General features: G+C 36.7%; 2 protein-coding genes, 1 long non-coding RNA gene and 1 pseudogene across 6 annotated transcripts; 2 read left to right on the top strand and 2 right to left on the bottom strand.

Moving 5' to 3' along the window:
* Positions 1-5659: 5659 nt before the first annotated feature.
* LOC147513786 (uncharacterized) lies at positions 5660-7736 on the top strand (annotated as a pseudogene). The gene is made up of 3 exons (XR_015217418.1): positions 5660-5716; positions 5826-6610; positions 6838-7736. The product of XR_015217418.1 is annotated as an uncharacterized LOC147513786 (transcript).
* A 3526-nt stretch (positions 7737-11262) lies between these two features.
* Positions 11263-19649, bottom strand: LOC147513784 (peroxisome biogenesis protein 16-like). Its single transcript, XM_086597065.1, is given in 7 exon segments — positions 11263-11613; positions 17137-17204; positions 17460-17728; positions 17817-18112; positions 18230-18446; positions 18563-18620; positions 18711-19649. Coding segments are annotated over 7 exon segments (981 nt in total). The 5' UTR covers positions 18780-19649; the 3' UTR covers positions 11263-11609.
* Positions 11613-16071, top strand: LOC147513785 (uncharacterized). 3 transcript variants are annotated; one of them, XR_015215649.1, is made up of 3 exons: positions 11613-12937; positions 13803-14298; positions 15103-16071. It is a non-coding gene; the product is annotated as an uncharacterized LOC147513785 (long non-coding RNA). The 3 variants fall into 3 exon arrangements; XR_015215650.1 differs by having other exon boundaries at positions 14025-16071; XR_015215648.1 differs by having other exon boundaries at positions 13803-16071.
* A 77-nt stretch (positions 19650-19726) lies between the features above and the next one.
* On the bottom strand, positions 19727-24503 carry HMGS (hydroxymethylglutaryl-CoA synthase / HMG-CoA synthase / 3-hydroxy-3-methylglutaryl coenzyme A synthase). The gene is made up of 12 exons (XM_086597064.1): positions 24225-24503; positions 23309-23415; positions 22968-23100; positions 22071-22214; positions 21685-21843; positions 21280-21353; positions 21118-21193; positions 20965-21020; positions 20755-20842; positions 20507-20647; positions 20271-20420; positions 19727-20187 (listed from the first exon to the last, which is right to left on the bottom strand). The coding sequence occupies exons 1-12, from the start codon at positions 24294-24296 to the stop codon at positions 19972-19974; spliced, it is 1416 nt and encodes a 471-aa protein (XP_086453190.1). The 5' UTR covers positions 24297-24503; the 3' UTR covers positions 19727-19971.
* Between the last annotated feature and the right edge of the window lie 390 nt (positions 24504-24893).

Genomic DNA, 24893 nt, shown 5'->3' with positions numbered 1-24893 from the left:
AGTCTTATAACTTGAAAATTGACTCAAACACTCCCGTCCATATACCCCTAGCCTCATTTATCTCTTCTTCCATTTTCATTATCTTATTTTCCAAATAACTCCATTACCCTAACCACCACCGACTACCACCACCACCACCACCACCACCACCACCATCACCACCACCACTAAACCCTAAACCCTAAACCCTAAAACCACTATCACCACCATCATTACCTTCACCACCACTACCATCGAACTATTAAGACTATCACCACCACCACCACTACTACCGTACTATTAAGACCAATATCATCACCTCCACTACCACCACCACCGTACTATTAAAACTATCACCACCACCACCACCGTGCTATTAAGACATCCACCACTTCTACTACCACCACCATCACCATGCTATTAAAATCAATATCATCACCTCCACTACCACCACCACCGTGCTATTAAGACCACTACCACTACCACCGCCAATTAAGGTAGTTTCTTAAAATTGATATTCTAATTATCAAAATTGATTTGAAACCGAAAATCAAACTATACGTTTATTTCAAATTAATATATTCAAGTTAAATGTGATGTAAAATAGGGTTATATTTGTCAAATAACCATCTATAAGATGTCATGTATTTGTTTTTTCTATTTTTACAAGTGCTTATAAGAGGAACTTAAAATTAAAAACAAACCACTTTATAAGACCATCTTATAAGACCCTCTTATAACATATGGTCTTATAAGACCCTCTTATAACTTAACCCAAAAAAACAAATAGCCCCTTAGTGTTAGTTGATACATTGTACTGCTTGCATATTGTGATTTGTTAAGTGATTGTTTTGATTCCTGGTGCGCTGATTTTAATTGTAAGAATGGCTTCTGCTTGGTTTTTCAGGCCTTTGTTTCCATCAGGTTGCGGGTTCGACCCCAAGAAACTTTAGTTTTAGGTGTTTTAATAAAAAATCAGGTCACTCTCGCCTACCGCAACTTCACTTCTCTCAGAGTTCAATACCCATCTTCTTGCTTGAGGTATTTACTCACAGTTCAATTTCATAAATTTCTAAATTCGTTTGATTCTAATTGATAGGGTATTCTAATTGATTCTTCGTATAGATTTGTAGTGTATTCTAATTGATTCTCCGTATAGATTTGTAGTGTATGTGAATTCACATTGCTAAATTCTATTTCATCTTTTTCTCCATTCCGGTTTAAATATGATGCATGATTTTAAATTTGATAAGATTCTTCAATTCCGTAAGTTTGCTATTTATTTCGAGTTTTTATGTCTTCCTTAACTTCTTCATACCATTCTATTTACGTCGAATTTAATCTTTTGAATAATTTGCATTTAATTATATAACTGTATCTCGATGCTTTTTAACTAGGTATCCAACAATTTACTACTTTGAGTCTTCGCCGTACTCTTTGATTAGAGCTCCGTTTTGATTATTTAACTTTGTATGTTTCCAAATTTTTGCAAATTGATGCTTCCTAGACAATCATGGTTAAAAAGCGCATGGAAGATAGAGGAAGGGAATCGTTAGTTCACCAAGTTAATTCCATAGCACGCCATCCTATTGAACCTCCCAATCTGGTATATGTGCCTCCACATCGAATAAATGTTGTGTCTCCTAATCTATATGTGCCTCCTAATCGAAGATCAACTGCGACTCCCAATATTTTATTTGTTGTGCCTCCTAATCGAATATCCAATGCGGCTTCAAATAGGTTATCTATTGTTGTGCCTCCTAATCGAAGATCTAATATGCGAGTCCTAATAGGTTATCTGTTGTGCATCCTAATAAAAAATCTCCCGCGGCTCTTAATAGGTTATCTGTCGTGCCTCCTAATCGAAGATCTCCCGCGGCTCTTAATAGGTTATCTGTTGTGCCTCCTAATTGACGATCTCCCGCGGCTCTTAATGTGTTATATGTTATTTCTCATCATCGAAGATCTACTGCGCCTCCCAGTCAAAGCTCTATTGCACCTCCTAATCGGAGATCTATTGCACAACGTCTTCGAAGAGAAAAAGATATCGATCAAAGGACTATAGCACAAAAAAATCAGAGACGGAGGGAAAAAGACGTTATATCTGATTACATTTCAGATTCCTTTAAGAAGACGAGGTCAACGTACAAAGTTGGGTCCTCTTCATCTATCACGGAAGATGTCACAATGCAAAGTTGTGAGGATAACACTATGTAAGTCAAGCGCTTAAATTCTCACTCTTTTGTTAGGTTTCAACATACCGTAAAGCGTGATATATCATAGGTCTATTTTTGCAGTGATCATGATATGACTGGATTTGATGAATGTGAAGAAGAAATTCTTAATCCTCATAGAGGCCATGTGCTTCCTATTCCAAATCGCCGCCACTTTTTGGGAAAGATGGATGTTCTCTGTCCATTTTGTTCGGCCCTTCATTGGAAAGATGAACAGTTATCAAAATCAATGCGCAACCGACCTTTATTCGGAACTTGCTGTTTACAAGGAAAAGTTAAGCTACCGCTTCTTTCTCCACTACCTCCGACACTTAAATATTTATTCGAAGGATCTAATAAACGTGCAAGATTATTTTATGAGTAGATTCGGCAATACAATGTGTGTAATGCCTTTACCAGTCTTGGTTGCAAATTTAACGATCGTGTGTTACATGGACGTGGTCCAACCTCATTCACTGTTCATGGGGAGTTGCGGCACCAAATCGGTTCATTGTTGCCTGATCCGGGGATGGAACCTAAGTTTTCACAACTTTATATGTATGATCCCCTAGCTGCTTTGGATCACTGCCACAATCGCAACCCAAATTTGTCAAGGGAAGTGTTGAAAACTGTACAAGAAACTCTTCTGCAGACCCACAAGTTTTGTGATATCTATAAGCAAGCATTTGAGGTTTTAACTGAAAATGCTTTTGAGAATAACAATGTTCTGGTCCATCTACATTATCATCTGCGTTCGGATAGATGAAGGTACAATCTTTCGACAACTGATGAGATCGCAGTGATATTGCCTGGAGATGGGAGTAAGGTTGATGTCATGCGTGATATTGTACTTCGCTTGAGAGGAGGGCATGAGTTGGAACAGATAAGCGAATGTCATCCCGCTTATTTGCCTTTGCATTATGTTCTTATGTTTCCTTATGGGGATTTGGGTTGGTCACCTGATTTAAAGTTGTGAGACGTTAAGAGAAATGCTCCAAGCAATGCAAGACTCACCCAATTATTATATTACGCCTACCGTTTGTTTGAACGACCCACAGAGTACTCATCCATCTTGCTGGGGTGTAAATTGTTGCATGAATTTTTGGTTGACGCTTGGGCTGCATATGAACAGAACCGTCTGCGATACATTAGACTAAATCAAGACACCATCCGTTCGGATGTGTATAAGTGCTTGACAGATGTTGCACTTGAGGGATTAAGTTCTGATCAAATTGGCCAACAGTTCATTTTGCCTTCCTCGCATGTTGGAAGTCCAAGGCACATGTACGAGATTTTTCAGGATTCAATGGTTATCACCCGGCACTATAAGCACCCAAATATTTTTCTTACGGTGACTGCAAACCCTAATTAGCAGAAAATTAAAGATGCGCTCAAGGAACACCAAACTTCGACACTTCGGCCTGAAATAGTTGCACGGGTATTCGAGCTGAAACGAAAAGCAATTATGAAAGAAATCTTGAAGAATGATATCTTCGGTCGGGTGGTTGCATATGTCTATACCATTGAATTTCAGAAGCGCGGTCTTCCACACATGCATTGCCTTTTATTTCTCGCGCATGATGACAAGATCCGAAACAGTAAGCAAGTGGATAAATTTGTATGTGCTAAATTCCCAGACTCCGACACCCACCCTGCATTGTTTGAAACAATGAAGAAGTGCATGGTTCATGGCCCCTGTGGTGATCGAGATCCGAGTGCTTCATGTATGGAAAATGGTCGATGCACCAAAGGCTATCCAAAAGAATTTGTGGAGGAAACAATTATGGATAAAAAAGTGTACTCCATTTACTGACGGCGCGACACTGGCAAGAAATATTTTGTGAAGAGGAAGAATAAAATGGTTAAAGTTGATAATAGAGATGTTGTTCCCTACAATGCATATCTGTCTGAAATGTTTGACTGCCATATCAATGTTGAAGTTTGTGCATCGTGTCAAGTTGTTAAATATATTAACAAATACATCTACAAAGGCTATGACAAAGCAACAGTGGTGGCGGCAGGAACAAATGATGAGATTCAACAATATATCGATGCAAGGTACATTGGACCAACAGAAGCTATGACATCTATTTTAGAATCCAATGCATAAAGAGTTTCCAAGTGTCCAACGATTGGCGCTTCATTTGGAAGGTATGCATTGGGTTGTTTTCAATAGCAAAGAGCCTATGGATGCAATTCTTGCCCGAGCCAGAGACCAAACTTCAACACTGACAACTTTCTTTAAGCGTTGTGTTGAAGCTCCAGATGCACGAGCATATACCTATCAAGAATTTCCACGACACTATGTTTTCCACAAAGACTCTCTAGAGTAGACTCCTAGGACTCAGGGATCTTCCATTGGTAGGATGTATTTTGCAAGCCCTAATGTCGGGGAACGGTTTTATCTACGCTTGCTACTTACTGTTGTAAAAGGGCCTACCTCATTTGCATATCTTTATAAAGTCGGTAATATCGTGTACAACACATGCAAAGAAGCATGTATTGCCCGTGGGCTATTGGAAGCTGATGATGAGTGGATACAATGCCTAGAAAAGGCGGCGATAATGAAAACTGGATATCAACTGCGGATGTTGTTTTGTGTAATTCTTTTAGAGTGTCATCCATTATGACCAGATCTACTTTGGAGCAAATTTGCATCGAGTATATGTGATGATCTTGGACACTAGCTTCGAACAAAACACGACATCCCAGATCCAACTGATGAGCAAATAACAGATTACGACTTATATTTGGTGGAACAAATCCTTTTAGAATATGGGAAGACATTGGAAAATTTCCCGCCCATGCCAAAGCCAAAAGAGGATTGGAGTAAAATTGTTGGCAATAGGCTCATTTGGGAGCAACGCCAACTTCAGCATGAAGGCATAAGAGAAGAGGCTGCAGTTGATGTGAGTCGTCTTAATGATGAACAACTTCATGCTTACACTGCTGTGACTGATTCAGTATTTGGTGACAAAGGCAAACTTTTCATTTTGAATGGAGCAGCTGGTACAGGGAAAACTTTTTTGTATAATACAATTGCAAAGGCCTGCCACAGCATGGGTCTTATTGTCATCATGGTGGCATCATCAGGAATTGCATCTTTGTTATTGTTTGGTGGATGCACTGCTCATTCTACATTTAAAATTTCAATTGATGTGATGGATACCACTTTTTGTGGCTTCACTAAACATTTTGACCTTGCTGACCTATTTAAAGAAACAAAACTAATTGTTTGGGATGAGGTGCCCATGCAACAAAGATATTGTGTTGAAGCTGTGGATAGAACACTTCAAGATATTTGTGGAAACAAGAAGATATTTGGTGGTATCACTATAGTTCTTGGTGGTGATTTTAGACAAACACTGCCTATTATACCGTTAGGCCAGAGAGAGCAATTTGTTGGTGCATCACTACGACGCTCTTTCCTTTGGAGTTATTTAGAAGTTTTACACTTGGTACATAACATGCGGCTTGAAATGGCAGAGTCCGAGAATGTCGAATTCACCGATTTTTTGTTGGAGGTGTGCTACTAATGCCTTCTAATTAGAATGTTTTTTTCTCCATTAGTTTCATATATAAACGAACTATTTTAGAAACTAATGAATTCATTTTTTGCTTTGATTCATTTAGATTGGTTCAAATCCTAAAGAATGCGTACAATTGTCGAATGGAATACGCAAGGGTACCAATATCCAAGAACTCATCTTCTCTATCTATCCCCAATTGGATGTTATGGACACACCGCCTCCAAATTTCTTAACTGATCGTACTATTCTTGCTGTCCGTAATGATGATGTGAGTGCAATTAATGAGGTTGCACTAAATTTGTTTCTGGCGGCAGCGAGTATTTGGTCATAGATAAAATCATCGAAGATGATATTGATAATCCAAGTGGGGCTCACTATCCCACTGAGTTTCTGAACTCCCTCGACCCTTTTAGCTTACCACCTTTCAATCTCAAGTTAAAACCTGGATGCCTTATAATGTTGCTCAGGAACATAACACCTAAAGATGGCCTTTGCAATGGGACACGACTTATGGTGCTTCAATGTGCGAGTAAAATCCTTCAAGCCAAAATTTTGACTGGAGAGAAAGTTGGAAATCCGGTACTCATCCCAAGAATATCTCTGGCTCCCTCAAATTCAGAGTTGCCTTTCAAACTATCAAGGCGACAATTCCCTGTTCGACTAGCTTATGCCATGACAATTAATAAGTCGCAAGGCCAATCAGTGAAATATGTTGGCATTGATTTGAGGACACCAGTTTTCAGTCATGGGCAACTCTATGTGGCCATGTCCAGATGTACTTCTTCAAAAAGAATATCCGTTTTTCTTCCACCTAATGCAAGAAATTGTACCACAAATGTCGTATATCCAGAAGTTCTTCTCTAAGGACATCGATACCAATGAGAAAAGGTGAGTGGGAAATTAAATAATGTTATTTTTATTGGTTTAGATATTAAATAATATGTTGTATCCATATATATGCTATGTAAGTTTTTATGATAGTTATTTTTTTGATGATAGCGTGGATACTTAAAAATAAGAATAGAGATTATTTTATTTTGAGAACCATCTCTTTTGTAAACAATATGCTAAATGTGTCAAGTCTAAAAAATCATGTGTATGTGGTTTGTTTGCAGGTACCAATTTAAATTGCCATAATTTTTCAGCGACATGATTGTAGTCTTTGTTCCATAGCACATTTATCCATATGGTAGCAGAATGGTGTGAACAGTATGCATAGAGGGGAGAATGAGAGAAATGAGGAACTCGAGCAGTGGGTGTGGAGTTTTTATTTTATTTTATTTTATTTTTTCCTTTCGTTACTAGAATTAGCCCCAGGTGAAAAATTATGCAAAGTCTTCTTTAATGTTTAATGAGTTGTCTTTTAGTTTTAGAAATAATTTGTGTTATGTATAAATATGAAGTTATATATTTTGGTATGGTTGATCTATGAGAATTGTATTGTTTGATTTTCAGGTTATGACATGATTTAGGTTTTTGAAATGTTGAAAATACAAATGAGACTGCTGGATTTTTTTTATTTTTTTTGCTGGATTTTTTTTATTTAAAAAAAAATAATAATGATGCTCTTAATTGAAGACTCTCTCCCTTTATTTTCATTATTCTCATTCTTATATGTATTGAATTAATGAATGTGTAAGAGTATGTAAAATGAATTAGTTTGTGAGAAATGAAATGCATAGAATTGCAATAATTAAGCTCACTTGAGTATGCGTATGAAATGATTATGAAGTATAAAACTATTGGAAATGGTTATATTATCGATCCAATGCTACCATAGAGATGGTCTCTTGGGGTGTTGTTCAAAAGCAATGTGTCTAGAGTGCCGACTGGCACGGGCATTCACTAGTCCTCAACAATCCATACCAATGACTCTGATCATCAGCTATCGTGTTGCTGCTAAAATCCATTTGGGTTAACTAGTATTACCCCACTAGATGAGCCAATTAAGATTCCCCCATATGGGGAAATTAGTCTCCCCCCAAATACACACAAAACAAACACAGTGAACCCAATGGGACCCTAATTTAACCGGGTTGACCGTGTTTTTTTTTGTGTATATTTGGGGAGAAACCCTAATTTCCCCTTCGGGAGAGGGGAATCCTAATTGGCTCATCTAGTAGGGGGTAATACTCGTTAACCCAATCCATTTTAAAGATTCAGCTATATGATTATATGTGATAGAGACAAACTGTGCCCAAAGCAAGATTTCAGAAGGGCGTTTGAACAGTTAGTAACATTAGGTATCACAACAAACAGAAGTCCAGCTTATGACAATGGAAATCATCATGTACGAAAATTTCAAGTAACTACACTGACTCAAATTCTCAGTTTAAGCTAATAAGTAGAAAGTAGAAACAACTCAAAAGACACTTTCTGAGTTTCTGCTATGAATGAGATTCTATCCAGTTATCCTTACTGAGAAGACATCAAGGAAAGTAGTTGAACTCTCGCAGGACTTAACAGATTATTGATTGTACAAGTTAAAAGGTCGAATCATTTCCACTTCACCTTTCAACCAAATTATTTTCTTAGTGAAGGCAAAATGCCAAAAGCAACCTAAGAAGTCAACCAAGCATTTAGTTTAGTGCATTTCAACTGTATAGATATGGATGTTTAACCAAGCTGCTCTAAGATCAGTATCAAAACGGTTGTTGCACATCACAAGCAGAGTCCTTCACTCAATCTCTACTGTAGCCCAAGCAAAAGTGAGGCAGACATGAAAAAACATAAGGAAAGCTGTTGAACCTTCTTCTAATATAGGTGACTTTGTTACCTAATTGATTACAACACCATATAAATCCGATAACAAGCTACAACAACAAACCTATTTTCAGACTCACGATATCATATTTTCCTGTTACCTGAAAAGAAGAGAGAGAGAGAGAGAGGCATCTATCTCATGTTTTCCCTCAAAGGCAATTGAACCACCAAGTGGGAGACTAACAAACTGTTTAAGTTGCTAATGCAACTAGCTTCTATTAGTCGCAGAACATTAGTGTGGCTTTTGGTTGGAATTGCTTCTAACAAATTAGTACTATTACTACAATTTAATTACATACTTACACTTTTGGCGAAAAGAGAAGTTTATACATACATTACATCAATAAAGTTGACAAATATATTAAAGTACTAAAGAAGAAGCACCTGAGGAAGGGCTGTCCATTCCATAAACATAGAATCTACTTACTAAAAAACACATAGAATCTCTTCAAGAGAGCTTTTACAGGAGTACTGAAGAAACCAAAATAAACAGTTGCTGAAAAGCAGAAGTCTAATCACATCCAAGCAAAATGTTTCCATTTATCTGCACTATACTTTGAGCACAAAAATAATACCAAAATAAAGGAGCAGGCGTGCGAAAAAGTGGAAAATACAACTTTCAAGTGTATAACAGAACTATGAGAACGCATAGGTGAACTCCCCGCATTTAAACGACCTAGATGATGTGCTCACTACCTTACCCTCTTCCCTTCCAGAGTAATTTAATTCAAATTTAAAACAAATTCTTTCTTAGTTCATTGACTGGCAGGATTCTCCCATGTAAGAGTCAAATCTGAAAAGTAATTCATTTCAGACATAAATCCAAACACTCAAAATGCTTTCATTGGAATCTTCTTCGCTCAAGCTTGGGAAAGAACCCAGGTTTACCAGCAATGGCATCATAATATACTTTTATCACAGACAACACCAGAACTTGTCCCTCTCAAAGCCTTGGATCTCCTTCCTTAAATGGATAAGAACTCTGACGCTCTTAAGAGTGAAGAGACAACCTCTACATATGAAGCACCAAGGCTACGTATTACTCCCTACTATTAACATGGTCACACATTACGCCACAATTTAGATCGATTACAACAATATTTGCAGCACAAATTTTCTTCAATGTTCACATTCAGTATGTGTTGGTCCACTCAAACTACGATTTTGTATTCAAAACTCACCTTGAACTTTACCTCCGTAGGGAACAAGAACTTGGTGTTCACCAGATATCCTTAGTCCATACATCACACTCCTGTGCTCCAAATCTCTCAAACACACTAACCACTTGGCTACGTATGATCCAGGCGTAGGGATTTTGAAGATGCGAAAGAGATAATATTGTGGGAGGCAGTTTATTCGTCTTGGAACAATATTCAAATGGGAATTTTACGGGTCTGAGGCAGTCTTGGGTATAGTAAAATTGATAGCTTTAGTCTTTCTTGCGGCCGAGAATTCTACCAATTCTTCCTTAGTATCAAGATTTTTTATCTTAGCCACCTACAACATGATAGATTGGCAGGATAAGAACTAAAGGAGTGCCTCGCTTAGAACGACAGGAGCCCTTCCATTGCTTGTCATACTAGACGTGTTGACCCAGTTCTCGTCCATCGGCCTATCCCCGCTCCAGTACGTATGCCTTCCACACCTTTCTTATAAGGACTGGTTCCCCCCTCCCTTATCACAAAATCAGTTGATAGGTGACTAGGTGAGCAACGTCAGTGAAAAAGGCTCGCAGAACTTTTATACTTCAATGCTATCCTTTTAAAGCCCACTTCTCAGTTTGATAGGTGAACTTGGTCAATGACGAGAGAAAAAAAAAAATCAGAGCGTGCTTTATGGAGAATTCTACGGTTCAATATTACCCTAAGGCCTTGGAGGTCACCTCTTTTGGAATAGGATTTAAGACCCAGATACCTCAATAGATACATTTGTTGTTTGGTGTGTCAACCTCAACTTAACCCTCACCACAAATGATATCTAATTAGAAAGATCATCACTAGCTATTGTCAGTTGTGCAAACTAGCAGGGGACTCTTTTCCATTTTGAGCACATAACTATATGAGACCTCACTGTTTCGGAATAGTCAAAGAGACAAAGGTCAATAAAACCTTCCAGATACCATGGTCTCGCTTGCCATTTCATCCAAAAGAAAATTGGTAGCATTCCCAGTTTTGCTATTTTTTGGGGAATGCAACTAGAAAAGTTAGTCTTCCCCTTAAAAAAGAGAGCAAGTGTCATACTTAGAAAGGAGTTACTTTTTCTATGGACAAAAATAAGTAATATTTCCTTTCCTTTTAGTGTTTATTGGGAGAACATGAAAAAAATTAAAGGCTAATTTGTTAGCAGAACGGCCCTTAGATTGCTAGTTCTGGTAGATTTGTTTCTATAATTCTTTGTGTTTTCATTTTTCTAGTAAGTTCTGTCCAATTACTAAATTTACTTTTTGGTTGATAATCATACCCTTTGTACCAACCTATATACTTGAGCAAGAAAAGTTTCCTAAAAGTGATGAAACAATAAAACTAATTGATGATGCAACTAATCTACCTTTATTTATTGTTGAAAGGGCATTTACAACAGAATAAATTTGTGGACAAGCAACTGTTTGCTGTCCACAAGACCTCAGCTTCTTATTGGTGGAGTGGCTGCCCAAAAAAACTGTACCTACTGCCCGAAAAACTGTTAAACTGACCGAAAAAACTGTTAACCAATAGAATTGTGCTGTTTGTGGACAAGTCTGTCCACAAATTCAACTCCATTTACAAGGGTACGAAGTATCTCCCAAAGCAAAGTACCAAAAATTGAGGTCTATATAACCTTTAATATGTATCCGTGTATCCAACACGAATAACATATCTGTGTATTCTGACACGGATGTCTTTTAAAATATAGACTATCCATGTTACATAGTCTATAATGCGTACAATTTAGACTTGATTACAAACCGTTCTTCTTTCAAATAAGGAGATGACTGATGAGGATATTGTGAACACAAAAAAAGAAAGGCACCTTTATTCTTACAATTGAGGGATTGCTTCACAAAGATCGAATCGTCATATAGCTTCCTTATGATCCTGACATGTAAGTGTACCGTGTTTGAGCTCCAATTGCAAGCTCAACAAGTTTAGCTGCATAAAATGAAATGGAGAATCAACTATATTATTTAACCTAACAGTAAATCAGGAGTCAGGACATCCTACCTACATTAATATCCATTCTGCCAAAATGCTCATAGGGAGCCACGTCAGCATATTTTTTTAAAAAGTCCCTATTTGAAAAATAATTAATTGATTGATTACCAATTTAACCTTATTATTGGTATATTTTATAATTTTGGAAAAAACGTTTTGGTCTTTTCAAATGTTTAGGAATTAAAAAACCAAATACACGCTTTTTTTAAATTATACGTCAGGGGTAATTGAGTAATTAAACACCAAAAACAGAAACAAAACCCAATTGATTCGTGAAAATGTGAAATACTCCAAACTCTCTCACAAAAAAAACCATAGTGACAAAATCTCTCAAATCTATCTCTTTGAAGAAGACAAGATCGACGAATCTTCCAATTGGGTAACTCATCTTCACTTTTTTTTTCTCCAATTGAAGAAATCGTTCTAAAACCAAATTTACCATTGATGGTTTCTATGGGTAAAAAATAATGGAAGAAGGGAAGGGCGTTTCTTCATATACAAAAGATCGATTTTTCTATGTGCTTCCCAATTTTTGAAAATTTCGAAGCCCCAAGAAATAGCTGAAGAGATACAACCAACTGTTGTATTTGAACAGAGTAGGAAAGCGGTTATCGGATATGTTCAGGGCTTAATTGAATGTGTTCAGAGCTTAACTGGTGGTTATCTCGGTAGTGAGGTGAGATTTTTACTGCCCAAGTCTTTATTTTTGTTTAAATTTGATTCCCACGTTCAACTACATAGCATTGCATAACATGTGTGATTTCGAATATATGTGGTAGAAAGCATGTGTTGTTACCTTTAACATTTCTATTAGTTGTGTAAATCTCACTTCTCTATTTCTTTATTCCGCAGATATATAACGTACTTGAGAGAGGAGGAAGCAGTTCACTGTATTCAATCCGTACATGGCCACATCTTAGACAGCAAACCTTTAAGGTAAACCATGTTCCCATTGTTTCTGTTATGAGAGACTCCTTAGTTCTCCCTTTCTTTTGTTTGTAATATTGTTTGTAGATGTCATTTGCAGAGCCTGCTTTGGAACCACAAAATATTGCCATGCGTGGTTGAGAAATATGATACAAATTATATTTTGATTATTTTCATTTAGCCAAGATTTTTGTTTCTGCTAGGCTATAATTTTTTATTAACAAAATGTATCTATTGTTCCAGTCTTGTAGCAACCTGATTGTCTCTATTTGCATGAATTTGGCTCCCAAGATGATAGTTTTATTAAAGATGAGACAATTTCAGATTATACAAGGTATATCTTCATAGCTTGGGCTACTTTCCTTTCATAATTGTGGTAATGGGTTTTCATTGGATCAATATTAAGATGAGACATATCCTTATAAAGTTATAAGTTGAGTGGTTTTAAATATGACTGGAGGGTTGAGCCAAGGTTTTTCTTGGAAGCCATAAAGGACTTACTGATCCTTGAAAACACTAGAAAGCTTCAATGGAATCTACTTATTGATCCTTTTCGGGTATTCTGTCTGAGTTATATTGAGACTGGAGAGTGAGTCCTTTTTCCTTGAATATTGATGATGAGTATTGTTTGTGTTGTGATGGTTGCTTCTGTGAGAAGGAAATAAGGATTAGGGAACTGACTTTTGTGTAACTTTATGCCGAGGAAGATAATAGTTAATATAGGACTTTATGATATTGCTCAAGCTTCTTGGTGGGCTCCATTTCATATGAATTTATCATTTATAATTTTTTTTATCTCTTCGATATTCGTTGGTTTTTTAAAAAAATGTATTATGGTATAGTTAGTTGTTTTCAATGATTAATACATCTTCGGATCTCTTGCTAATTGATTAAACTCTTAAGTGTGTTGTATATGAATGTAAAGTTATAAAAATTCTTATATATATATATATATATGAAGGTGGCAAGGAAAATTTGAAGATATTGATTTTAATATTAGAACCTAAGAACAAATTTCATCGCTTAACCAATGATTTTGACAGTTCCAAGTGCTAAGCATATCATTCTATAAGACTAAGCCCTATAAAATCATAATGGATTAGTACCGTATCATTGAACATAAGCTACCCACAAGGTTTTAGTTTAGGATCCCAAGTGTTTTGAGCATTAATCTAATAACGAAAAACCAGGTGTCTCAGGAAGCACAGGAAGCATGTCAATCTACTTTCGAGATGTGAGCTTGGATAGGAGCTGCGTCCGAGCATTGGACAATACAATTCCATTATTTGACGACAGGAGCATCCTGATAGTTGTTGCATGCTCCATTAGTATAAACAAATAAAAACTATTATTAGCTATTCCTTGGGGGAATTGAATTTGTGCTCGCTGCTTATATTGGATCGTTTGAACTTTGGAGGCAGTAGCTTGAAGAGGTATGATCTATAAGAGTTGCACGTTCGCCTTGCCGAACGAATTGTTGTCATACAGGAAAAGGTTTGCTCTTTATTTTCTTCGATTAGTTAATATGCTTTCGAGTAGATGAAAATTTGATTTTCTATTTAGAAACCAACCTTGGTTAGAGTACAGGTGTAGTTTTTCTATCGTGTTTTTATCAATTTTGTTGTGTTGCACGCCATCAAGTTTTGCTCAAGGATGGGAGAGAACAATGATGGGAATCCAAACGTGTTGGCAACGGTGAGGCCTTATTTGCCCACTTATTCATTTGCCCACTTTGCAATCGTACATTTTATTTCCTGAAATCACAAATTGAGTTTTTATAAGTCCCCCACCTACCTAATTTACGTTTTTTGTGATATAAATATTTATAGTGTTGTTCTAATGTACTCAAATTTCATGGGTACCTAATTTAGTTTTGCATGCGTGTCTAATACAATCTGGAACTTGCCCATTCTTAAACTACTTTTGAATGTTAAATGGTTAAGAGATTACCTAATCATTTTATTTGAAAAGGCTGTGTGGTGTGATTCTCCAAATAGTTAAAGTTTGTTGTTTCACGCAGTCCTTTCAAATCTTCATTTCAACAGTTACTATACTATCCATGTCCCAGTCTCCGTCTTTGTAGATTGTACTACTATCATAATTTTGTTTACATAACATGTACATGTACAGTTCATTTATACTCCTACTTATTATTTCATTACATTAAATTCTACACTATTGGTATAAATCAATACTGTGACACATACCTTTTCCCATTTGTATCTTCTTTTTTTAATAGTGATTCGTTTCAAATATAGATTGATCAAATTGATAATTCCCTTATGATAGGCATGATTTGTTTTTCTTTATTTGAGTTTTCTACTGAGTTTGAGCATGTTTGTATCTTTGTCCCTGTCTTGAGAAGTCAATATTGTTTCTCTATTCCCACGTCAAAAACCGTAAGGCTACCACCTTCTTCACCAAAGGCTACCTGCTATGTTAATCAAGTTCATATACGTTGAAAGAGATTTCTAATATATATTTTTTTAAATTGTGTAGTTGCTTGAGGCGGCTTGGTGCTTGACAGACACAACGGCTAGAGAGTTAAAGCAAACAAAAGCTTTACTTCCTGCACATTACCTAAGCTTATTGCTCATCTAGGAGGTTTGTGGTTGCCTTTGGATTCTCTTTGAAAATTGTATGTTGTGTTTTATAGTTTTAATTGCAAAGTTATTATTTCTTTTAATTGCTGTTGTTTTTGTGTCTTTGGTGATAACAAACCAGTAGCTACCTGCTTCTTCTAGCCTTGAGCCCAGTCTTTAAGACCTTGAAAAGTTTAGGGTCATTGATTGGTAGAGAAACAAAAAAGAAATGTCAGGACATATTTATTGCTCTATTAGCTAACCCATATGAGGGGTTGCATTCAACTGGTGAAATTCGATATCCAATCAAAGAGTCTAAAGTCGTCTAATTAGGATTGTCATATGTTCTATTGGTTGTACTGGTGAGTTGATGAAAAACTAAATTTGTATCCTACCACATGGTTGTTGTTGCAAGTAACATATGGTGCACAATACTTTTTTTGGAAAAAAAATAAAAAGATCAATTGTATCATGAAAATTTGATGGGGTCATTCTTCAAATCTATCGTCTGTTTTATTTTTTAGCATGCGCTTTGTTATTATTCGTTGTTATAAGTTGTGGATTAAATATTGAAATGGTAATATGTTGCAGAAAACATATATTTTGCATGAAATTGGAGATTCTTATATTTTTAGCAAGTTATCAGTTGAAATTAAGACCCCAAGGATGAGTCTCGAAAAATAGGTAAGTGTCACATTTGGTTTTTCCATTGTTACTGAGGGTATCACACAAGAGATGACGATAAAGGATGTGGATTAATAGCCACGGCTTTGGCTACTAATTGGGTGATTCTCATCTCAACTAAAAGAGTCAAGTACTGGCCCGTCGGTTTGGCACTCTCAAGAAGGATCTTAGAAAATATGACGAAACTCAAGTGACTAGGGCAAACTTAAACTCTTGCATGTTTCATTTATTGGTGAATTCTTATTATGCAAAAGCTACTATTCAATTAGTTTTCTGGAATTTTCTAAGTGCTTCATCAAAGGTGAGTATCTTAATTCTGCTATTTTAGATGCATATGATATCAACAATGTAACGTGTGTGTGTGTATATATATTATGAACAATTCTTTTATCCTTTTTTTTAATGCAAGAACAATTCTTTTGGAATTCCACCTCAGTAGTGAAGACATTAGCAGGTAAGGTTTGGTTTTCTTTCTGATTTAGTTTTATATCTCATTAACCTCTATCTTCGTGTTTCTGTGAGCTAATCCAACTTATATCATGCCCATCATCTTTAAGAGTTAATGTGAAGGGAAGAGCTAAGTAGCTAACAAGCCGGAAGAACTAGATAACAATGTCATTGCTCAGATATGAGGACAAGTCGAGTGACCTACTACATATAGTGACTAAGGGGTGTACTTTAATTCTTATTGATGTAATCTCTTATGTAGATTCAGTATGACCCTTTGTAATACATGGTAACTAGGTACTATGCCTCAGATGCTATTGTAACTCATTTTTTTCGATGAATGATTGACCAACCAACTGACTATTATTGGAAATTTAAGAGATTTTATTTTCTATTTCAGTTTTACCTATTGAATCCAAGTCCATGCCCAAGGTTTTCTCATCTACAACTACAACGTGCACTTGCTAGGATAAGTCTAACAAACATAATTGAAAGGCTCAAATTACGTGTGATTTGGAAATCAACTTATTAGTGTATATATATATATATATATATATATATATATATATATATATATATATTTAAGGATAAGTCCATAACAAACATAATTGAAAGGCTCAAATTAATAACTTAGAAAGTACCCAAATTAAGCATGTCTTAAATTAACAGATTTGGTTTTTAAAATAATCTGACGAGAAGAACCAATCAACTTATTTTTCCATGAAAAAATCTTTGCCTGCAGTTTTGAAAAAAGCAAAAGTAAGTAAGTCAAAATGATCAGCAGAATTTACAATTGACTTCAATGAATTAAGTATATTACCTGGTATACTTGCTGAAAAATGGATCTCTCATTAGGTATAGGGCCCACAACATCTTTCTTCTTCTTACCTGTATCAACACCAAAAAAGAACATTACAAGCATATAAAGAGGAAATGAAAGAAATGTAAAATTTATCTATTAACTGCAGATACATCGTTCCAAATTTTATTTTATTGGCTTTTCTTTTCTTTTTTTTTATAGGCAAGGTTTGTTGTGGCGATGGTATGTTTGGACTCAATTTTGTGGTACCAGCTCCCACAACATTAATGATTGAGTAATTATATGTAGATCTTTTACAAGTTAAGAAGCCAAAGAATGCTCACCTCATTCTTCTCAAGACTGGAAAGAGAAGTATATCCGCCATTCCTACTAATACCAGGGAGTTTAACTAGGGAAAGAAGCCCTGTTCCAATCAGTTCCACACTCAGCGACAGAAGCCACGGTATCCATGACTGTACCCCATATTTTCTGATTAATAGAACATAAATAAGAGGTCTGGTGATATGGAGCACCTCTGCCATCAGAAACAAACTCCCATAAAGTCCTCTCTCAAACAAAATGGTAGAAAGTGTAGGTCTCTTGACTGAAGGAGCTGCGCGAACAAAAACTAAGCATGAGCAAAATTATCCCATAACTTTTACCCTGTTTTATCCATATACCAGATTATCAAAAACATATACCTGGAGGCTCCAACAATGCAGCTTGCTGGTGCTGGAGCGTTGTTACCTGTGTGGGATCAGAAACCACTCGCGCATTCTCTCCAAACCTGCTCAAGGCAGAAAGTGCTCTTCCTTCGAGATTCTGCACCTGACATCCATAGCTATAACCCGGTCCATGACGATTAGGGTTTGCAATACCAGTCATTCCATTTTGTGACATCAAATCATTAGGACCCTTTTCAGAATTTGGAATCTCCCCTCCATGCAAAAGCATCTTGTAACCACTATCTCGGAACAATGCTAATCGAAACAATACCCTGTAATAAACCAAATGGACCATACTTAGCCAGATGGTCACAGACTCACAGGGACTGCGTAACATAACATACAAGGGAAAAAAAATAGTAAAACACTACATCACACATGCAACTTACTTGGTAGCTTATGTGAACGCAAGGAAATTCCATTTCTTATCCTCTCCATAGTAGTGTTGCGCCGCAACTTCCACCAATGTCTCTAAGTCTTTAAGTGCAGATATACATAACGGCCAAGGGAATGACGATGATTCCACAAAGCCCATTCGAGTTTTGACTGGGGCAGTGTCGATTATATGTTCGTTTATGGCAGTGATTATACCCAAAATAGCAGTCACTACAGAAACCAAAACAAACACGTATGTAGTTCTCAACACCTATTACATTCTAAGTGCAAGTCAATAGTTTCTTAGCTCAAAAAAAAAAGTAAAAGTTACCACAAGTTCACAAAACCTGCTTCTGGTCCTATTTCTGTTTCCGAGAAGCGTTCCGGTAGAAGCCATGTTAACCCCTAAACAATAATTCCAAATTTACCGAAATAAGAAAACTTGAAAACAAACGTGTAAAATAAATGTGGAGAATTGGAGAAAGAGAATATTACATTGGCAAGAGACTCTAAGGAGTGAACGTAATCCTTATTCCTTCGAACCCACTTCTTGTAAACTTCCATAACGAAGCAATTCTTCACTCTTTCTAAAACTTCTCAGCAAATAAGTGAACAAGGAAACACCTCGATTTGATGAAAATTTTAAGAGGGATGAGTGCGTATGTGCCCGACTTCCCTTACGTGTGTAACTGTTTAAAACTAACACCGCATAATCATGAAATTTTATGATATATGTCGGAATTTTGACAAAACGATACCACACTATTGGGCTATGGGCTTGATATGTTGATGTTCCAGCCCAATATGTCAACAGGCACAGGACACCTGCTTAAGTCTGAAAGAACATTGATGATAAAATGCTTCATAGGCATAATAACTCTAATGCATGATTTTATTTCCTTCACTTTTAACTGACAAGCTCCTAGAAGCAACACTCGCAACTCTTAAGATAGTCTAATCCACCACATAATGGATGGTATCAATGTGAATCTTGAGAATATTTGCAATTCAATATCTTAACAGAAAACTTTTCGCCTGCTTAAGAGAGATCCGATCACCTCCAAGAATTCCCGCAGCTATAAAGTTTGTGAAGATTATAGAGACGTGGCACACATATAGGCTGCGCTTGTTTACCTAATTAATTACTTGTAAATCATTCCACATGTGAATTTGAGCTACAGTAGTAATGTTTCTGCTGATCCCAAGGATTTGGAACCCAGCTACCAGACCCCATGGCTATCCTCTTCTCCTCCAGCTCCTGCTGCTAAGCAACCTTAAGAGGTGAAGGGTCAGATTAACCTTAAGCTGAAGGAGTTGCTGACCCGATGTGGCGATTCCAAGACAAACTTGGATGAACTATCAGTAAACTCAAAAAGAAAGAAGAACAAGAACTGGGAGAGCTACAGTAGGAATGTTTCTAGTTGCGATTTTGAATGGTCTCAATGATTACACTGATTCACATTCTTTTGGAGGAACTTTAGTGGAACTTTAGTGGTTGAAACATTTCTGGATTACTTGAAACATCGAATTTATTTCAAAACTAATTAGAAAATATATACCGACAATGTAATGGGAAGGACAGTGACATTTTGAATGAATTAGGATGCATTAAGAGATGAATAATCCATTACGCCTACAGCTTATCAAACATAGAGGTTAGCAACCAACTAAAAGCACAAACATTATTCTAACTACTACCACCATCTGGTAACAACAAATGCCAATTGCTGCCCATATCTCCATCATTGACCCCTTTTCAGTGACCATTAACAACGGAACCATTCTCGCAGGTGGCAGTGTTGGTGTCTTCCTGAGACTTCTTGGAATAGAATCTTCGGTACAACGAATCAACTTGGGTGAGATAGAATGTTCCGGGGGGCAGGAGACTGTGGTCCTTGCTTGTCACAAAGTCCTTGCCTCCATAGCGATGCTCCATTAACTGCAAAGTTTTGACAAATTTTTCTGGAGAAACCTGCATGTAAAAGAAAGCAATCCACTTAGTAACCACAGATCGGGGAAATAGTTATATCTGAAAATAAGCAACATTAGAAATACCTCATGTCTTGATTTCAACTTCCCAGAAATATCCATCACAGTTGCAATATTTGACAAGCTGAAAGGATATTGACCTTCCTGAAGTCGGAATGCAAACATCGTTGAACTGAGACCACTCCCATATGAGAACATTACTACTCGTTTGTTATCCTACAAGTTTTTGAAACAATTACAGTTAAAAAAGAAATCTGACGTTGGACATTATGTCTCAATCGGATAAAGGCATATTCTTTTACCATTGTGCTATGCTTGCTGTCAATGAGGGATGCGAATGCTGCATAAAGTGATGCAGTGTACATGTTACCGACTTGTTTTGGTATCAAAGTGGTTGGTTGCACCTTTGCATCATATAGGCTTTTCGCAACTTGTTGTGCTGTCTGTGGTTACAGAGAATGGAATAAACAATCAGCAGAAGAATCTAAGCTATGCAAAAAAATAAGACAACAATTGTGCTTGAAATATGGTAACAGTATGCCCAGACGACCTTCTCAAGATCTCGGCTAGCATAGCTTTCATCACCCGACAGAGATGAAAATGGCGCCAACTTTTCTTTCGCAGCTTCCTCAACAGAGCTGAACAGTAAAAGATGTGCAGAACAAAATCACTTTTATGCCCAGTCTTCATCTATGCATCAACTGATCTAAGAGTCTTACTGTGAAGGACAAAAATGCATAAAAAAACCTAAGGTGGGAACCTGGCATTTCTCAAGAAATCCATATAGTACAATCGAGCAAAGCTTTTCTGCACGAGCTGCAGGACCAATTCAAGAAACAAATTTTTTTTAACTCCGTGTCATATACCAAAAGGACAAAGGGTTCGCAAAATCGCAAATGTATTAGTAGAATACCTTGTTGTATGGTGAATGAAAAACAACATAATCCGCATCAGATATCGAAAATGGCTTCCCCTGGAATTTCTCATACCTGCAAAGAAAATAAAAAGTTAAAGGTTATACAACTAAAAAATTGTACAATGCATAATCGTTTCTTCCTATACACAAAAAGCTCACTTAGCACAGAAGCGTTTGTAGCAAGAATCAAGTGCCATGAGATAGCAAGTTTGTGAAAGCTTTCCATCAACAACCTACAAATGATGTTCAGAGGACGTAAGAATCTGAAACTTTTTTCCATAACATAGGGGGCACTGCTTTCTAAAGGGGGGCAAGTTGGCAAAATACTTGAGGTATGCAAATCTGCCATGCACGCCTATAGTTTACAAGCAAAAGAAAGGAACCGTGTGATGATCTCAAGAGCCAGAACAACAACACCAATTGCAATATACATTGCAGTATAATAACCTACAATCTTTTGTTTGTTGTCTATCCCTACATGAAAACTTTGAGATTGGGCATAGACTCTTGTTGAGTAGTAAAACAACACAAATTACTAATACTCGGAGTGGAACAAAAGAATACCGGGTATTCACTTGCAAGATTAGGCTTATAAAAATCATAGGCATGAGCCATGTGTGACCCTCTGAATTTGCTTTCAAAAGCAATTGGAGCATTTGGACCTATCAACATAGCAATGGCAGCTGCTCCTCCAGTAGGCCTTGCTGGACCTTCTGCATAGACCTAAAAATGAAAGCTGTCAATAAAATAATGAAAACCTCTCCACTTCCACCTCGAAAAACAAAAGAATTGTGATAGAAATCTTTATTCACATTGACATCATGTGAAAAAACAAACACGTAAAGGGAGATAAAACTAGATTTAATAATTAAAAGATAACAAACGCCCAAATAAACAAAACCTATTAGCACAAATGTAAAGAAAAACAAGATGTCTAGGGAAGGTTGTACCGCACTATCTGTGCACACAACGAGTCCATAGCGTCCATCCCAGGACCTACTCTCTACCCAATTCACAACATTCAACAACGCTGCAGTTCCGCCATAGCAGGCATTTGTTGAGTCCACTCCTTCGATGTCAGTATTACCTTGTTCCTGTTGATTTTACATGAAGAAGGATATATGAGATGGCCATAGTTTAAGAAAGAAATTAAGATGGCAACCATACAATGACCACATTAAGTAAATCAATTCTGACCATAAAGAGGGATGCTTCCTCCAAACTCATCTCAAATAACTATCAAAATAGTATAAATAAACAAGTCCTAGAGAGAGAGAGAGAGAGAGAGAGAGAGATGGGAAAAAGAATCTATTCAAGAATTGCCACCTTATAAAGGAACAGGATCTCATTCGTTTGGAATAACCTAGGAACTATAAACTCTCTGAGTTCAGTCTGAAGCTTCTGCTACGTCTCAGCTGTAAAGGTTATGATCTTACTCAATCCTAATCATTTATTTGGGGTCGGCCGGTGTATTCAATCTTGTTCCGTACCAATCATTTATTTAGACGACTTGACTGCCTATTCAGTCTCCAGGGATACCAATGGATTTGTTCAAGCAAATATGGTCGAATTGAGTGGAATTCCATTTTTTGTTAGTCAAACCAGCCCTAGCACCCTTCTCACATTCCTATTTTTTTAATAGGAGAGTAAGGGATCGGGCAGATTTTAAATATAGGCATATTGTAACAAGTCCCACACTCATAACAACAAAGCTAGCTACCACCTTGCAGTCTTAGCGTAATATAATATGTGAAGTACTGTGTTCAAGTGGAATGCATTTATATATAAATGAAATACAACATTGAGTTCATGCAAAGCACCGTAGCTAAAGGATTTCAGAAGTATACCTCAAAAATTTGCATCAGGAAGGTCTTTATGGACTTGCTCTTGTCTATTACAGTTTCACTGCCTACTTCCAAGCGACCAATTTGTTTAGGGTCAATCTGATACTTTTCAAGTAGCGAAGAAACGGCTGTCAAACTAAAGGTGAAAAGAAGACATTGGTTAGTGATTGCATGTTAATATGAATGTCCTATTTAAAATTTAGATCTTGATCAATTACGTCAACTGATATCTTATCAAAATCCCTAAAGTTCTTGAAATTCAAAACATCGGAGCAACACCAAAACCTCAAACCCCAGGAAAAGTGGATAATGAATTGACTTTACAATAACAGACAGCGACAAACCTCATTGAGACAACATCTTCCACATCTGTACAAAATGCCATGCAGTCTTGCCCAAGTCCAATGGTGTATTTTCCTTTACTTGCACCATCATGAGCTTCCAATGCTTCCTATAATTGCATACAGAAAAGGAATTAAATAAGGAGAATAAAACCTCAATACGAAATGCATTTTTAGCAATTTCTCATACAAAGCAGTCAAGCAAGAAGACCAGAGGAAATTTTTTACACAGAGATCTAAATGTACATGGAACTCGGAAAATACTCCAACTATACATGCATTGCTTTAAGGGCGTAATGTCTTTCTCTTTTTCTTTTTTTTTCGGGTAACACTTTTGGGACATAATCAATTTGAGCTGGACGTACAACAATATAATTATTTAGGTACACATATCTCTGAATCTTCATTTAACAGTCCGAACATGAACATTTTCTGTTTCTATTCTTAATATATCTTGGTGTATCCCACCATTGAATGTGCCTATCACCACTTAGATCCAGCATCATCTGCTAATGCTCTTTTGTGGGGGTGAACCTCATAGTAGCAAATCGTAGCTTAAAGGACTTAAGCCTATGCCGAAACTTTCAGCGACCATAAGCCTATGCCGAAAACTATAGAACTAATAAGCCAAGCCAGTGTGCCACAATTCAAGGTCCCAAAGTTGATAAAAACCGCCATTAAGTCTAAAACCAAAAGAACCCACCTAACTCCAAAGAACAATGAAAACAAATCAACCCCACTAACTAATTAAAATATATCAACGACAAAGATTCAAGAATTGCTTAAACACATGGATCCAAACAACAAGCTAATAATTGCATTCAGATCCAACAGTAAAACATTTAAGTCCAATATTTCTACAAATGCTTAATTCCATTTTACATGAATTTACAACAAAAAGAAACAAAAATAAATTCACCTGCTGAACACAAGTAAGTGGGAAGTAAATTTCCATAGCGAGAATACCGACATCTTTCTGATTCAAATCCATATTATTCTCTCTTCCCTTGAAGAAAATAAAACCCTAGATCGAAGGTGTGAGAGAAAATAGGAGAGAGCTGTGTGATTGAATGAATGAAGAGGTGTCGTCCCAATATATAGGAGGAGGAGGATACTCAAAATGAGAACCTCTCAAATGCAGACTTCGTGAATTCGAAGCCTGCCTTACCTGGCCTAACAGAATATTTGTGAATTTACCGTTATGGACATCATTCTTTTCTGGGTTTTACTTTTTTTTATGAATATTTTATTTGTTAAGTATCTGCATCGTGAATTCGGTCATGTGACTTGACAGTGACATGAGAGTTTGCATCTGGTGGTTTTGGGGATGTGTGATTTTGTTGTGATCTCATTACCTTCTCAAAATCAGAGATTTTAGCTGTTGAAATTTCTCAAAATAAATACTATATATTTTTGGCATGGCAGCAACATCTGGAAACAGTTTTACAATGGATTTTTTTAATTAACTATTTTGTTGAATTTACTCCCCATGTTGTACTGTCTTCATGAATAGCAATCCAATTGAAATGCCAAGGTAGCTGATTTGGACCATGGAGTACACACTCCTTCAATAGGCATACAAGTATTT

The sequence above is a fragment of the Coptis chinensis genome, chromosome 3 (genome assembly GCF_015680905.1).
Source record: "Coptis chinensis isolate HL-2020 chromosome 3, ASM1568090v1, whole genome shotgun sequence".
NCBI classification, from domain to species: Eukaryota; Viridiplantae; Streptophyta; class Magnoliopsida; order Ranunculales; family Ranunculaceae; genus Coptis; species Coptis chinensis.
The sequence above is the reverse complement of the archived record's forward strand: the minus strand, read 5'-3'. Positions and strand labels throughout refer to the sequence as shown.

What these genes read in the sequence shown, in the direction of transcription:
- HMGS (XM_086597064.1), bottom strand. Translation starts at nt 24,296, where the DNA reads ATGGATTTGAATCAGAAAGATGTCGGTATTCTCGCTATGGAAATTTAC. An exon ending in TCCTGATGCAAATTTTTGAG is followed by an intron (nt 22,215 to 22,967) that starts GTATACTTCTGA and finishes TAAAATCAACAG; the next exon opens with GAACAAGGTAATACTGACAT. An exon ending in CTAGCCGAGATCTTGAGAAG is followed by an intron (nt 20,648 to 20,754) that starts GTCGTCTGGGCA and finishes CTGTAACCACAG; the next exon opens with ACAGCACAACAAGTTGCGAA.